This window comes from Coptis chinensis, chromosome 9 (assembly GCF_015680905.1).
Source record: "Coptis chinensis isolate HL-2020 chromosome 9, ASM1568090v1, whole genome shotgun sequence".
NCBI classification, from domain to species: Eukaryota; Viridiplantae; Streptophyta; class Magnoliopsida; order Ranunculales; family Ranunculaceae; genus Coptis; species Coptis chinensis.
Window position 1 is genome coordinate 73,786,668 of NC_141464.1, and position 15,136 is coordinate 73,801,803.

Below are 15,136 nucleotides of genomic sequence, written 5' to 3' on the forward strand. Positions count from 1 at the left end.
GACTTAGAACTCTATAAGATGGATGTTAAGACAACGTTTCTTAATGGGGATCTAAATGAAGAAATTTATATGGATCAGCCTAAAGGCTTTGAGGTAGAAGGACAAGAGCATAAAGTATGCAAGCTCAAAAAGTCTATCTACGGATTAAAGCAGTCATCCAGACAATGGTACCTTAAGTTTCATTGAGCCATTACTTCGTATGGGTTTGAGATGATTGAGGAGGATCATTGTGTGTATGCCAAATGATCTGATAAGAGTTTTCTTGTACTGTCATTATATGTTGATGACATTTTATTAGTAGGAAATGATAAGAAGTTGATCATTGCCACTCAGAAGTGGTTGTCCTCTAATTTTGATATGAAGGACATGGGTGAGGCAAATTTTGTATTGGGGGTAAAGATTACCCGAGATCGTTATAAGAGGATACTTGGCTTATCTTAAGAGACTTATATTAAGAAAGTTCTCAAACGATTCTGAATGCAAAATTACAAGCCTATTGATACTCCTGTCCAAAAGGGTCATACTTTACTTCTTGGTCTTTGCCCTAAGACAGAAGCAGAGAAGGAACAAATGGCTAATGTGCCCTATGCAAATGCAATTGGAGTCTGATGTATGCTATGATATGTACTCGACCAAACATTTGCTTTGCAGTAGGATTAGTAAGCTGTTAGTTTTCAGAGTAATCCTGGACATGCTCATTGGCAGGCAGTGAAAAGGATTCTTAGATACCTTCGTGGGATTTCAGATTATATGCTTTGCTATCAGGGAGCAAGAGCAAACCTTCACGGGTATAGTGATGTTGATTGGGCTAGTGACTTGGATGAGCATAGATCCACGTCTGGCTATACTTTCTTACTTTCAAGAGGTGCTATTTCTTGAAGTAGTAAGAAACAAGCTTGCATTGCATTGTCCACAATGGAATCCGAGTATGTTGCTTGTTATGCTGTTGTTTAGGAAGCAGTTTGGTTAAGAAGAATCTTTAAGCGACTAAATGTAGTGCAAAATGCCAAAGACCCTGTCACAGTGTATTGTGATAACATGGCAACATTAGCATTCACTAAAGATCCTAAGTACCATGGAAAATCCAAGCACATAGACATTCGTTACCACTACATTCGTGATATGGTTGTGTGAAAAAGGTGGTCCTCAAACATATATCTACGAAAGACATGGTTGTAGATCCCTTTACTAAGGCGATCCCAAGGGATTCCTTTATGGCTCATGTTAGGAGCTTAGGACTTCGTAGGTTTTGATTTATGTTTGTAATGACCTTATGACTTAGACAATTATTCATGTTTTTTGATATCGTTGGATTCTTTATTACATGAAATTATTCTATGCACACATTGTTTCTATATTTTTTGTTGTTAGATTATATGGATATTCGTCATAAGGCTTCGGTTGTTCACTCACACGGAGACCACCTTGGCACATGAAATGTGAGCAAGATGAGATATGTATGAATGAGTTAAAATCTTTTACCTAAGAAAGGTTGTTTAGATTTTAATAATCCCATGGCATAATGGATGTGAGCTTGGTACATACAAATTATCGCCTCAAAATAGTTGAGACGAGTTATTATTTTTTCAAATTATAACAAAAGCCTGTTAGCCGGATGTGAGATTTTAATCGATTTCTTTGGTAAGAAATTCAATTGAAAGGCTCAAGTGAGGCGCTTAGTGAGCGACTTGACTAAGATTCGTACAGTGTGGATGCAGACGACTTCTTATTAGAGATCCACTGTCGCATGTAATCATACTACATGTGCTTATACGACCTAATATGAACAAGTAATTGATCCTAGTTTACTTATACAGTCCAAGTCTTACAGTTATAATATGGATTATTCCGCTTCGTTAAGGCGTTTTAAGCAGAGTGTGCTTCCTAAAAGGTCTTAACTGGCACCTATTTGTTTGATAGTTCACTCTTATAATCAAATATTCTTATAGTATATATATAGTAATCATATCTTTTTGTTTTGAACATTTATGTATTTAATCATAACGACCACATTTATTTTTGTTCTCTTCAATAATGAAACATGTGTCATAACTAAGTGGTAATTATTCGACAACCTCGATCTCTAGATCCCCTAGTTAGTAAATTTGGGAACGGGATTTATTCAGGACTTCAATACATCAGGTTTAATTCGGTTCTAATTTTAAAAAAAAAAAAAATCAAAGAGAATTTCAATCTATCAAACATTCATTTATTAGTCAAAACCTTATAAAATCACTTATATTAAGTGTTTTAACTAAAGTAAAATATCTTTACTACAATGAAAATTCTCAAAATTCCTTTTGAACCACACCTCTTATCCTAAAAAAAATAGGAAATTTTCTTAATTTTTTTTAAAATTATTTATTATAAAAACATCTGAATTTTTCATCTAAATTATTCCGGTATCCCGTATCTGAACTATACCCATTTAAAACGTTTCATTCCAGAATTATTCTCGAACTTGAATTATTGCGGTTTTATTCGATTTTAATTATACTTCAAAAAATCGTGTTTAAAACGTGAATAATTTGCAAATCTCAATATATATCATAATAGGACTGGTTCCCGACCGGGTCGGTGGCAAGGATTTAATACGAGGAAAGCTAAGTGGTGGCTGAGATTGAATCTCATGCCTTGAGATTTGTATTCTAAAAAGTAATAGGAATTTGAGAAGGAATTAAACACTTAATAAGTTAATAACATCTAAAAAATAAGGAAACTAATATATTCCCAAAATTTAGCTATCAAAGTGGTATTGAAGAGTCCCAATGCAAGTTTTACTAAAACGCACCCCTAATTAATATGAAATTTTAATATCTCACCTAATTAATAGAAAAGTTTAAACTCCAATTTTGATAGTAATTGATAGGAACGAATTTCAAAAACATAACTATTTTTTTTCAATGGGGTTTCTTCACTTAGAGTGGTGCATGCATTCAATGTCTTACTAATTTTACTTCAAGTTTAAAAACAAAACAACTTATTCGTCGAAGTTAAAATCTCATTAAGACAAAAACATAATTTTTGTTCCAGTGAGGTTTCTTCACATAGAATGGTGCATGCATTCTAAGACTCACTAATTTTACTTCGAATTTCAAAAAAAAAAATGTCAATTTATTCATCAAAGTTGAAAAGTCTCACTATGAAAAACCATCATTTAAGAAAATCATATGCCATGAAACAAACACCGTACCATACCCATTTTAAGAATTGTTATTTGTTCCTCTGGGTGTGTTTGGACCGGATTTTAGTAGGAAATCAGAAATTATTTCTGAGAATTAAGAGTTACCTCGTTTGTGCGATAGAATGGAAACCCGGAAACCCCATCACCCTAAAATCAAGGAATCATAAATAAGCTTCTATTATATTGGGGGCAAAAACTTCATAATTCCATATTTGAGGAATTCTAACTAATTGAAATCGTAAGTCTTGGAATTATATTTTCAATTTTAATTCAAAAGTTCAATTTGATAATACCGCAACATGTTTTTGAAATCTCGAATACATTTGTCACCGGTATATTCGAAATAAATAAATTATACGTTAGAAAATCATGGTAGGTATGTTAATCATTTAGGTGATAAATTTTGAACAAAATTCATTTTGTAAATGGAGTAAGGCGTATTGACTTGCTAACGACAGCGTGACCAAGTCAAGGGTAATTTGTATTTTAGTAACATGGGGGCATCTATCTCCTGACATTTCCTTTATTTACAAATTTCACCTTCCCATAATACATTGAATGGTTAACCAGATCTTAATGGAGTAGATATAATGCATAAGGCCCCACAGGAAAACCAAAACCAATAGCCATGTTTTGCTTTCAAAAGCCAACAATAATAACCAAACTAAAAAAACAAAAAGAAAAAATAGGATCCAGAATAAAAGCCTTTTCCCAAAAATAAAAATAAAAGTCCCCTTTAGGTATGTGAGCCTGCATAGGACCTTTTGAAACTCAATCAGGGTGGCCCTGTCACTACTCCTTCAAGGACTTTTCCTAGATTATGTAGTAGAAATATCTTATGTTCCTAGGGTCTCTTCATCTCTTGCTTCGTTTTGCTAGGGTTGAGTGCACTACATGTAGTCAACGTTTATTATACATATATGCTATTGTGAAATTAAGAATTGGCTTGGTTGGAGGCCCAATTTTTGAGCAAAAGTTTAATGGCCAGCCAACCACCTGTGTCTTCAGGTCTCTCTCTCTCTCTCGATGCTCACTTTTGTATATCTCCCTTTGAACTGTCCAAAATTTTTATTTTCTTTCTATTTTGCGCATAAAAGATGAGTAAATGAAAATTGTGTGGTCAAATGCTTAATATATACCTAATAAGTGGGGCCAAAAACTAAATAACCGTATAAACAATTTCATAATAAATAATATGCAAGGCTTTAAACCAAGTAAGGGATTGATATGATCATAGTACAAAATGTCGCGATATATCGTTTTTTCAGCTACCCGGCACCAATATAATATATTGCGATATCTACCATGGTAAGGAAACCACACTTTACCAGTTATATCTCGCGATATATTGCGATAATTTGTTTTTTTATCAAAATATCAGATAAAAACGCCGAACAAAACCCATCTTCTCCCTCACATCCTCACTCTTTTGCTTTGCTTTTCCACCCATTAATCCAAGATCTCCTAAAGAATTCTACCAGTATTTGGAGCTATAGGTTGTTGATAATTGGATAATCATCTAAACTCAAAACCATACAAAATTTAAAGTGCGAGTGGGTAGATTGAAATCTGACCGACTATAAGCAATACAATTATGCTTTTAAGAAACCAAAATTACAGTCAAGTTTTCACATCTTTTGTTCGTTTATTATTTTTCTTAAAGTCCAAAAACAGTTATCGCCGTTCATTTGTTTATATCTATATTTTTCTGCTAAGTTGGTAATTCTTCAATCAGTCCAAACTTCTTTGGGTAAAAGAGCTGATATCCATAATTGATGGGTAATACAACACCAGTTCATATTAGTTTGTTAATGGAGGATAAGTGGACAACACACTCAGTATGCTGGTTTTCCCTTCAAATCTTTTAAAGTTTTTTTAGTTTCACAGGATTTGCAGATTATCAAGTCATTAATTGTTAATTTGTGTTTTGTCCTTCCACTAAAGTGCTTATGATATTTATAATGGCCGGTGTGAGTTCATTTTCATCCGTGATAAATGCCATCACTTTTTAAATCCTTCAGGCTATGGTGTTACCTTTGATCAGGCCGCTCTTAAGTCCTACCAACGATATTATCGGATATACAAATACTCCCTTGTTCCCTTGTATCCTTGAAACACTTGGAAAAAAAAAATGTTAAAGTTAATTTAGCTAGATATCATAAATCTCAAACCTCATTTTACCGACACTGTGTGCAATACTTCTGCCACAAATATTGGAAATTGAGATATTTGATAAATTAGTCTGGCATGATATTTTGTACTATGGATATGATTATTACAACCAATATAATTGGTTTAATTTACATAGTAACATGACATAATATAATTAATAGTTTTTTTTTTGCCGAGCGAATAGTAACGAAGGCACTTGATTACAATGGATTATTCACATTATGTAAAAGACACATTTTTTTAACATATATCATTTCATCGACACGTGTGAATTGCAATAGTACATATTTCAGTTGTAGAAAAATGTTACTTGTTTCACACGACATATATCTTTTTTTCAGCTACCTGGCACCAATATATTGCGATATCTACCATGGTAAAGAAACCGCACTTTACAAGTTATATATCACGATATATTGCGATTATTTGTATATTTTCTCAAAATATCAGATAAAACCGCCGAACAAAACCCATCTTCTCCCTCACATCCTCACTCTTTTGCTTTGCTTTTCCACCCATTAATCTAAGATCTCCTAAAGAATTATACCAGTATCTGGAGCTATAGGTTGTTAATAATTGGATAATCATCTGAACTCAAAACCATAAAATTTAAAGTGCGACTGGGTAGATAGAAATCTGATCTACAATAAGAAAACACAATTTTGCTTTTAAGAAGCCAAAATTACAGTCAAGTTTTCACATCTTTTGTTCATTTACTATTTTTCTTAAAGTCCAAAAACAGTTATCAATCTTCATTTGTATATATATATTTTTTTCTGCTATGTTGGTAATTCTTCAATCAGTCCAAACGTTTGTCGGTAAAAAAGTTGATATCCATACTTGATGGTTAATCCGACACCAGTTCATATTAGTTTGTTAATGGAGGATAAGTGGACAACACACTCAGTATGCTAGTTTTCCCTTCTAATCTTTTAAAGTTTTTGAGTTTCACAGGATTTGCAGATTATCAAGTCATTAATTGTTAATTTGTGTTTTGTCCTTCTTCAGAAGTGCTTATGAGATTTGGAATGGCCGGTGTGAGTTCATTTTCATCTGTGATAAATACGAGCACTCTTTAAATCTTTCAGGATATGGTGTTACCCTTGCTCAAGGCGCTCCTAAGTCCTTTCAACGATATTACTGGATATTCAAATACTCCCTTGTTCCCTTGTATATCCTTGAAACACTTGGAAAAAAAAGTGTTAAAGTTAATTTAGCTAGAAATCATAAATCTCAAACCTCATTTTACTGACCCTTTCTGCAATACATTTGCCACAAATATCAAAAATTGAGATATCCGATAAATTAGTTTGGCACGATATTTTGTACTATGGATATGATTATTACGACCAATATAATTGGTTTAATTTACATCGTAACATGATGTAATAGAATTAATAGTTTTTTTTTGCTGAGCGAATAGTGATGAAGGCACTTTATTACAATGGATTATTTGCATTATGTAAAAGACACATTTTTTAACTTATATTATTTCATCGACACGTGTGAATTGCAATATTACATATTTCAATTGTAGTTCAATGTAACTTGTTTTGATAGAATCATCTAGCTACAAGGAAAGACGTGTATAAGATCTATCTAAATAAGTCATTTGTGTTACTTGCTTTAACCTTTTTTCCCCGATAAAGTAATAGAACCTAATTTTCAGTCCTAAATTAAAAACAGTATAGTGACACAATACCGAATAATTTTTCGTCCTAAATTAAAACAATATATAGTAACATAATACCATTAACCCGGTTTTGGTCAGTATCATTATGGAGGACAACAATCATCCCTAGTTCCCCGATGCAACAACAGTGGGTAAGTCCTTGGTTGAACCAAGCAGCGAAAAGTACAACTAAGACAGTGAGCATAACTCTGATGGTACTCATAATGTTTTCCATTATCTTTGTTATAATATGGATTATTCCGCTTCGTTATGGGAGTTTTAACTGTAGTGTACTTTCCAAAAGTTCTTCAAAGGAACCTATTTGTGTGAAGGTTCACTCTTATAATCAAATATTCTTATAGTATATATATATAGTAATCATATCTTTTTGTTTGGAACGTTTATGAATTTTTTCTTAAATTCATAACGACCACATTTATTTTTGTTAACTTGAATACTGAAACATGTGTCATAACTAAGTGGTTATTATTCGACAACCTCGATCTTTCGATCCCCTTTGTAAATATTGAACGGTTTATTAGGGACTTCAATATGTCGAGTTTAATTTGGTTCTAATTACAAAAAAAAATCAGAGAGAATTTCAATATGTCGAACATTCATTTGTAAGTCAAAACCTTATAAAATCACTTATATTAAGTGTTTTAATTAAAGTAAAACATCTTTACTACGACAATGAAAATTATCAAAATTCCTTTGGAACCACACCTCTTATCCTAAAAAAATAGGAAATTTTCTTAATTTTTTAAAATTATTTACTATTAAAAATTTTAATTTTCCAAATGAATTATTCCGTATCCCATTATCCAAACTATAGCCAGTTAGAACATTTCATTCGAAAATTAATTATTCTCGAACCCGAATTATTGCCGTTTTATTCGATTTTAATCATACTTCAAAAAATCATGTTTAAAACGTGAATAATTCTTGAATCTCAATATATATCATAATAGGACTGGTTCTGACTGGTCGGTGGCTAGGATTTAATATGAGGAAAGCTAAGTGGTGGCTGAGATTGAATCTCATGCCTTGAGATTTGTATTCTAAAATGTAATATGAATTTGAGAAGAAATTAAACACTTAATAAGTTAATAACATCTAAAAATAAGGAAACTAATATTTTCCCAAAATTTAGCTATCAAAGTGGTACTGAAGAGTCCCAATGCAAGTTTTACTAAAACGCACCCCTAATTAATATGAAATTTTAATATCTCACCTAATTAATAGAAAAGTTTAAACTTCAATTTTGATAGTAATTAATAGGAACAAATTAAAAAAAAAAAGTAACTTTTTTTTCATTGGGGTTACTTCAATTTGAGTGGTGCATGCATTCAAAGTCTTACAAATTTTAGTTTGACTTTCAAGAAATACAACGTCTACTTATTCATCGAAGTTAAAATCTCATTAAGACAAAAACATAATTTTTTTTTTTCAGTGAGGTTTATTCATGTAGAATGGTGCATACGTTCTAAGTCTCACTAATTTTACTTCGAATTTCACAAAAAAAATGTCAATTTATTCATCGAAGTTGAAAAAATCTCACTAAGAAAAACGATTATTGAAGAAAAACCATATGCCATGAAGCAAACACCTTCCCATACCCATTTTAAGAATTGTAATTTGCGCCTTTGGGTGTGTTTGGACCGGATTTTATTATGAATTATGAATATATTTTTGAGAATTAAGAGTCCCCATGTTTGTGCATTAGAATGGAAACCACCACCCTAAAATCAAGGAAACGTATGTTTCTATTATATTGGGGTCATAAACTTCATAATTCCATATTTGAGGAATTTCAACTACTTGAAATCGTAAGTCTTGGAATTATATTTTAATTTCAAATTGCAAAGTTCAATTTGATAATACCGCAAAACATTTTTGAAATCTCGAATATCTTTGTGACGGGAAAATTCAAATTAAATAAAATATATGTTAGAAAATCATTGTAAGTATGTTAATCGTTTAGGTGATAAATTTTGAACAAAATTCATTTTGTAAATGGAGTAAGGTGTATTGACTTGCTAACGGCAGCGTGACGAAGTCAAGGGCAATTTGTATTTTAGTAACATGGGGGCATCTATCTCATTACATTTCCTTTATTTAAAGATTGCACCTTCCCATAATACATTGAATGCTTAACCAGATCTTAATGGAGTTGAGATAATGTATAGGGCCCAATAGTAAAACCGAAACCAATAGCCCTGTTTTGCTTTCAAAAGCCAACAATAGTAACCAAACTAAAAAAAGAAAAAGAAAAAAATAAGATCTAGAATAAAAGCCCATTCCCAAAAATAAAAACAAAAGACCCCTTTCAGTACGTGATGGCTTGCATAGGACCTTTGGAAACTTGATTAGGGTGGCCCTGTCACTACTTCTTCAAGTACTTTTCCTGGATTATGTAGTACAAATTAATATTCGTATATTCCTAGGGTCTCTTCATCTCTTGCTTTGTTTGGCTAGGGTCGAGTGCACTACACGTAGTCAATGTTTATTGTACATGCTATTGTGGAATTAAGAACTAGCTTGGTTGGGGTCCCTATTTTCGAGCGAAAGTTTAATGGCTAGCCAACCACCTATGTCTTCAGGGCTCTCTCTCTCTCTCTCTCTCTCTCTCTCTCTCTCTCTCTCTCTCTCTCTCTCTTATGCTTACTTTTGTATATCTCCCTTTGAACTGTTCAAAATTTATATTTTCTTTCTATTTTGCGCATAAAAGATGAATAAATGAAAATTGTGGGGTCAAATGCTTAATATATACCTAATAAGTGGGGCCAAAAACTAAATAACCGTATCAATTATTTCACAATCAATAATATGCAAGGCTTTAAACCAAGTAAGGGATTGATATGATCATAGTACAAAATGCCGTGATATATTGCGACATATATCATTTTTTCAGCTGCCTGGCACCAATATATTGCGATATCTACCATGGTAAGGAAACCACACTTTACCACTTATATGTTATGATATATTGCGATAATTTGTTTATTTTCTCAAAATATCTAATAAAACCGCCTAACAAAACCCATCTTCTCCCTCACATCCTCACTCTTTTGCTTTACTTTTCCACCCATTAATCTAAGATATCCTAAAGAATTATACTAGTATCTGGAGCTATAGGTTGTTGATAATTGGATAATCATCTGAACTCAAAACCATACGAAATTTAAAGTGCGAGTGGGCAGATTGAAATCTGCTCTACTATAAGCAACACAATTCTTATTTTAAGAAACCAAAATCACAGTCAAGTTTTCACATCTTTTGTTTGTTTATTATTTTTCTTAAAGTCCAAAAATAGTTATTGTGGTGGCAGGATCCGTGGCACGGGGGATCACTGGTGGGATGTCCCCGAAATCATATACGCTAGGGAGGTGTGTTGTATAGGATCATATCGCGACTTGGTGGGTACGGTACGAAAACCCTACACGTGGAGAGAATAAGACCAAAAGATGGAGTGCCAGGTGGACAGCTAGGAGAAGAGTGGAGTGGGGTATAAAGAGGAAAGATGAGGAGAGAGAAGGATGGATTTTCAGAATCAAGGGCTAGACATAGAGAAAAAGAGAGAAGAAATAGGAGTGCAATAGTGATAGAGATAAAACCGTGATTGTAATAGTGAGGAGAGGATAAAAGAGTGATTGTAATAGTAAGTGAGAAAAATAGAGAGTGTAATAGTGAGTGAGATACAACATTTGGCGTCGTCTGTGGGGACTGAGAGAGCGAAGCAGCGTGAAAATGGCAACAGTGGGGAAGAGAGGAGTTGGCAGACCAAGAAAGGTGGTAATGCAGGAGCCTGAGGCGGAGGTAGTGAGCGACGAAGGGGGAGATCAAGAAGAGATTGTGAGATTGACAGTCGTTGGTTCAACTTCAAAAGAGACACGACTTATGCAAGAAGAGATTGTGAGATTGAGGGAGGAGAATGATGCACTCAGAAAGGAAAGAGAAATGGCGAAGGAGGAAGCGAGAGCAGAAGCAAGTGAGGAATTTGACAATGAGGAAGAGGGGCCGGACCTCGTTGAGAACCAGGTGACTAGCCTCACGATGGAGCAAGTACAGGAGATGATAAACAATGACAGAGAGGCAAATCTACAATAGGTGAAAGTCCAAACGGGAGCGGCTAGCCATGTGGTGGCTGGCCTGAACTGTAACTCATTGGTGGATGCTATATGGACTTCAGAAGTGCCGAAACGGTTCAATCAACCTAGGTTCGAAAGGTACGACAACAAGGGAGACCCATCGGATCATATTCATTATTTTCGGTAGCAGATGCCTTTCTAGTAGGAAGCTCGGTATGATGGACTACAGTGCATGATGTTCCCCGCTAGCCTTAAAGGAGGGGCTTCGGACTGGTACTACCGATTGCCGTTGAGGAGCATCAATAGTTTTCAGGAGTTGGAGCAGGCATTTATAGACCATTTAATACATCAAAAACGGTGAGTGGTGGATATCACAACTTTGTTCAATGTTAGGAAAAGATCCGTGAAGGCAGTAAGGGATTATCTGTGTCGATTCAAAGCCGAGATGTTGAAGGTAGAGAACTTGGATGAAAGGACATCGGTAATAGCATTTGAAAGAGGTATGCGGCCAGGAATGGGTGTACATCAGTCCGTGGCTAAGAATGAGATCGCGACGTTGCATGAGTTATATCCATGGGTGGAAAAATATATAAGGTACGAGGACACAATGCAGAAGGACTCTAGGAGGTCGGGGAAGGCAGTGTTATCTTTAGAAAAAGGTGGGGATCACAGAAAGACAGAGGCAGTAGAGAAAGGAAGTGGCGGATACTGCGGATATGCATCGCGGCCAGAAAGGAGTAGGGAGGGAGCTCAAAGAGAGTATAGGGAGAGAAAGCCATACCGTGAACCGGAGCAGACACCGTTGAATAGGTCACTAAGTGAGATCTTGCGGTTGATTAAATATCTTGAGGGATATGAATGGCCAGGAAACACACCTATGAAGATGCTTGCTGGGCAAGTCATACTGTGAATATCACCAAGTCCGAAATCATGAGACTAATGATTGCTATGCGTTGAAATGGTTGGTTTACAGGTTGGTAGAGAAGAAAATGATGAGAAAGTTTATAGGGGGTGCCCCGAATGAGGAGCAGGTACCGGCTTAGGGTAGGATATTGGGAACCATTAATGTTATTTTCAGCGAAGAGGCTCTGAGTCATAACGTTCATAGGGAGAAGATAAGGAGAACCGCAAGTATACAACAGATCAATGATTCAACAGGAGTTCCGCGACCCAAGGCTTGGTCGGCGGAGGGAGGGGATCGGATTGTATTCACCAGCGCGGACCTAAAAGCTGTAGAAACCCCATTGAAGATGCATTGGTCATCATTGTGGCGATGGGCAACTACATGGTCAAGAGGGTATTGATTGATTGCGGCAGTGCAGTAGACTTATTGTTCAGAGGAGCTTTGGATGAAATGAGGATTGATCCAACGCAGCTTAGGTCTTCACGGACCAACTTATATGGATTCAATGGGAGTATTGCGGAGCCTATGGGAGAACTGTTGCTACCTGTGACGACGGGGCCGGTGACGGTGATCACTCGATTTATGGTGATAGATTCCAACTCCCAATACAATGCGATTCTGGGGAGGTGGTGGATCCACGGTATGAAGGCAGTACCATCGACCTATTATCAAGTAATTCGGTTTCCCACCCCAACAGGAATGTATGAAGTCCGTGGGGATCAAGTGGCAACTAAGAATAGTCATCAGGGTACGGTTAAGGGAATGGTCCGTGGAACAGAAGGAGAGTCATCTAATCCCAGGAAGAGGCGAGCATAGCAATTACAGTGTACCGCGGTGGATGGGGAGGCGGAGTTAGAGATGGGCTCGAAGATTCTAGACGAGGTTGAAATAGTGAATTTGGGGATGGGGGAGGAAGAGAAATTTACATCAGTAGGGACCCATTTGCCTGATGAATGGAAGAGGAAGCTGCACTAGTGATGAAATATTTAGCGACGCTGCCAAAACGCCACTAATTATCAGCTTTAGTGACGTTTTTCAACGTCATCGATTGCATTTTGGTTTACTTTTAAAAAGAGCTTTGGCGACAAATTTTACGTTGCCAAATGGCTTAATCTGTGAGCGTGAGCAAACTCTTGAGGTCACTATTCAACACTCACAAAAAACCACTTCATACGTGTCACTCTCCCATGTGTCTGTCCGTACCCCTAAATAACCCTTACTTTGTGTTTGACCGTACCCCCCTCTTGTCTCATTTTCCCGTCTTCGCCTCCAACCTCTCCCAATCTCTCCTCCAAACTGTTCTACCAATCTAAGAGTGATTTACACACCTCAATCTCCCTCTTTCACCCTTCCTCTCCCTCTCCCTCCTTCCTTCTCAACCAAACCCAACTCTCTCTCTCCCCACCACAAACTCATCTCTCCCTTTCTCTTCTCCGCCTCCGCTCACGCCCCTACTGCCTTGCAGTTATCTAGTAAAATTAATTAAGTTTTTTCTCTGTGAAAAGAGCGTTAGGCAAAAATGGTTGAGCTATAACGACGATTTTAGCGTGGTTGACAATGACTTATCTCCGATGTTATTGGTAATCGTCCCTAGTAATTATTTTTGTCAATGTTTTTTTGTTAGTTGGTAATAATTTTTTTAAAATGGTAAAACCAAAAAGTGATTGGGGACGCTAATCACGCTATCATCGTCGTCAATAATTCTGGGCTTAGAATTCGTCCTTACCCTAAGTTACCAAGATGAAAATGATTTGGTTCCAAAAATATTTCAGTATCCCTCCCAAAATTAGCCCGTCCATGTTTTAGCAAAATTTAGAAACATAAATAGAAAAAGAAAACCTAGTTATTAGCTTGGAAGAAGTAAGCCGTCTCTCCCCTCTCACGAAATCAAATCAACAAGGTACGTCCTTTCTATCCTTCTCTTCTCTACAATTTCTCTATTTCTTTCATGAATGAAGGTTAGATTTATTAGTTCTAAATCTAATGCGGGGCGGGGAATTCAATCACACCCAATTAATTAATTTAACCACCTATATAACCCCCATTCGTTCAACCTTTAGCTATTTTCTTAATTTCAGATTTATACTACAGTGAAAAAATTGAGTGATTTCGAGTATTTGTAAATAATGGGGATGAGAAATCGACGCATTAAGAGCATTTGCAATGCAAGTGATAGTTTTCCCCCCCTCTATCACCGCCACCTCATCACTTTTCACCCCCCTTTTCACCAACCCGGTGAAAAACAAGGTGAAGTTGTGCAATGCAAAGGTGATAAAAAATATTTCGGACGGGATGTTAGATTCCGTCTGGAGGTTTTTGATACGAGATGGAATGTAACATCCCGTCTGATATTTTATAACGAGACGGGATGTAACATCCCGTCTGATGGCTCAATATGAATAGACGCGAACAGACTCCATTTTCACTTCCTTTCCAGCCAAAATTCCGATTTTGTAGCCTCCATTAACAACCTTTTGACACAAATTTCCATTCATAATGACTTCTCCACCCCCCAACCCATCCCCACCAACCTCACCACATGAAGAGCATTCCCGATGGTTTGGAAATGTTAAAATTTCCAAAAAAAAGGGGCAAAAAGGATCATCGTCGAGAACGCGTAATGTGAGCGAGGAGGACGAAATTGAACTTGGGTTCAATTTTCCACCGCGTTGTGAAATCGAGGAACACCCACCATTAGCGTCAACATCGGTCCGACACGTAGCAAATCGAGTGGCGGAGTCTCAAGTAAGTTTTTGATTTTTTTTTTATGTTAATTATTATTATTTATGTTAGTTTATATCAAGTTTGTTGTTGTGTAATTAGTTTGAATTTGTCGCATTGTTTTAAAAAAAAATAGTTGTAATTATATCGTATTGCGTGTTTGTTGAATGTAGGAAGTACACTTATGGAAAATGCGTTGTGCACTTTCAAATGTTGTGTCGTGGTGGCGTTGTATGAAATCAAAAATGGATCCTAATTTTGTCACGGTTATCGATATTATATCCGCCACACCATTTGGGAGTTTTTTGAATTCTAATTTGGGACAAAATGATCAGGCGTTGTTGTTTGGGATAGTTGAGCAGTGGTGGCAAACTACCCACACATTCCATTTT

At 35.9% G+C, this 15,136-nt stretch overlaps 1 protein-coding gene across 1 annotated transcript; it reads left to right on the plus strand.

The window, feature by feature from the left end:
* The first annotated feature begins 12,392 nt into the window (after positions 1-12,392).
* On the plus strand, positions 12,393-12,839 carry LOC147477963 (uncharacterized). The gene has a single exon (XM_086586128.1). It carries the CDS (start codon positions 12,393-12,395, stop codon positions 12,837-12,839), a length of 447 nt encoding a protein of 148 aa, XP_086442254.1.
* The last annotated feature ends 2,297 nt before the right edge of the window (positions 12,840-15,136 follow it).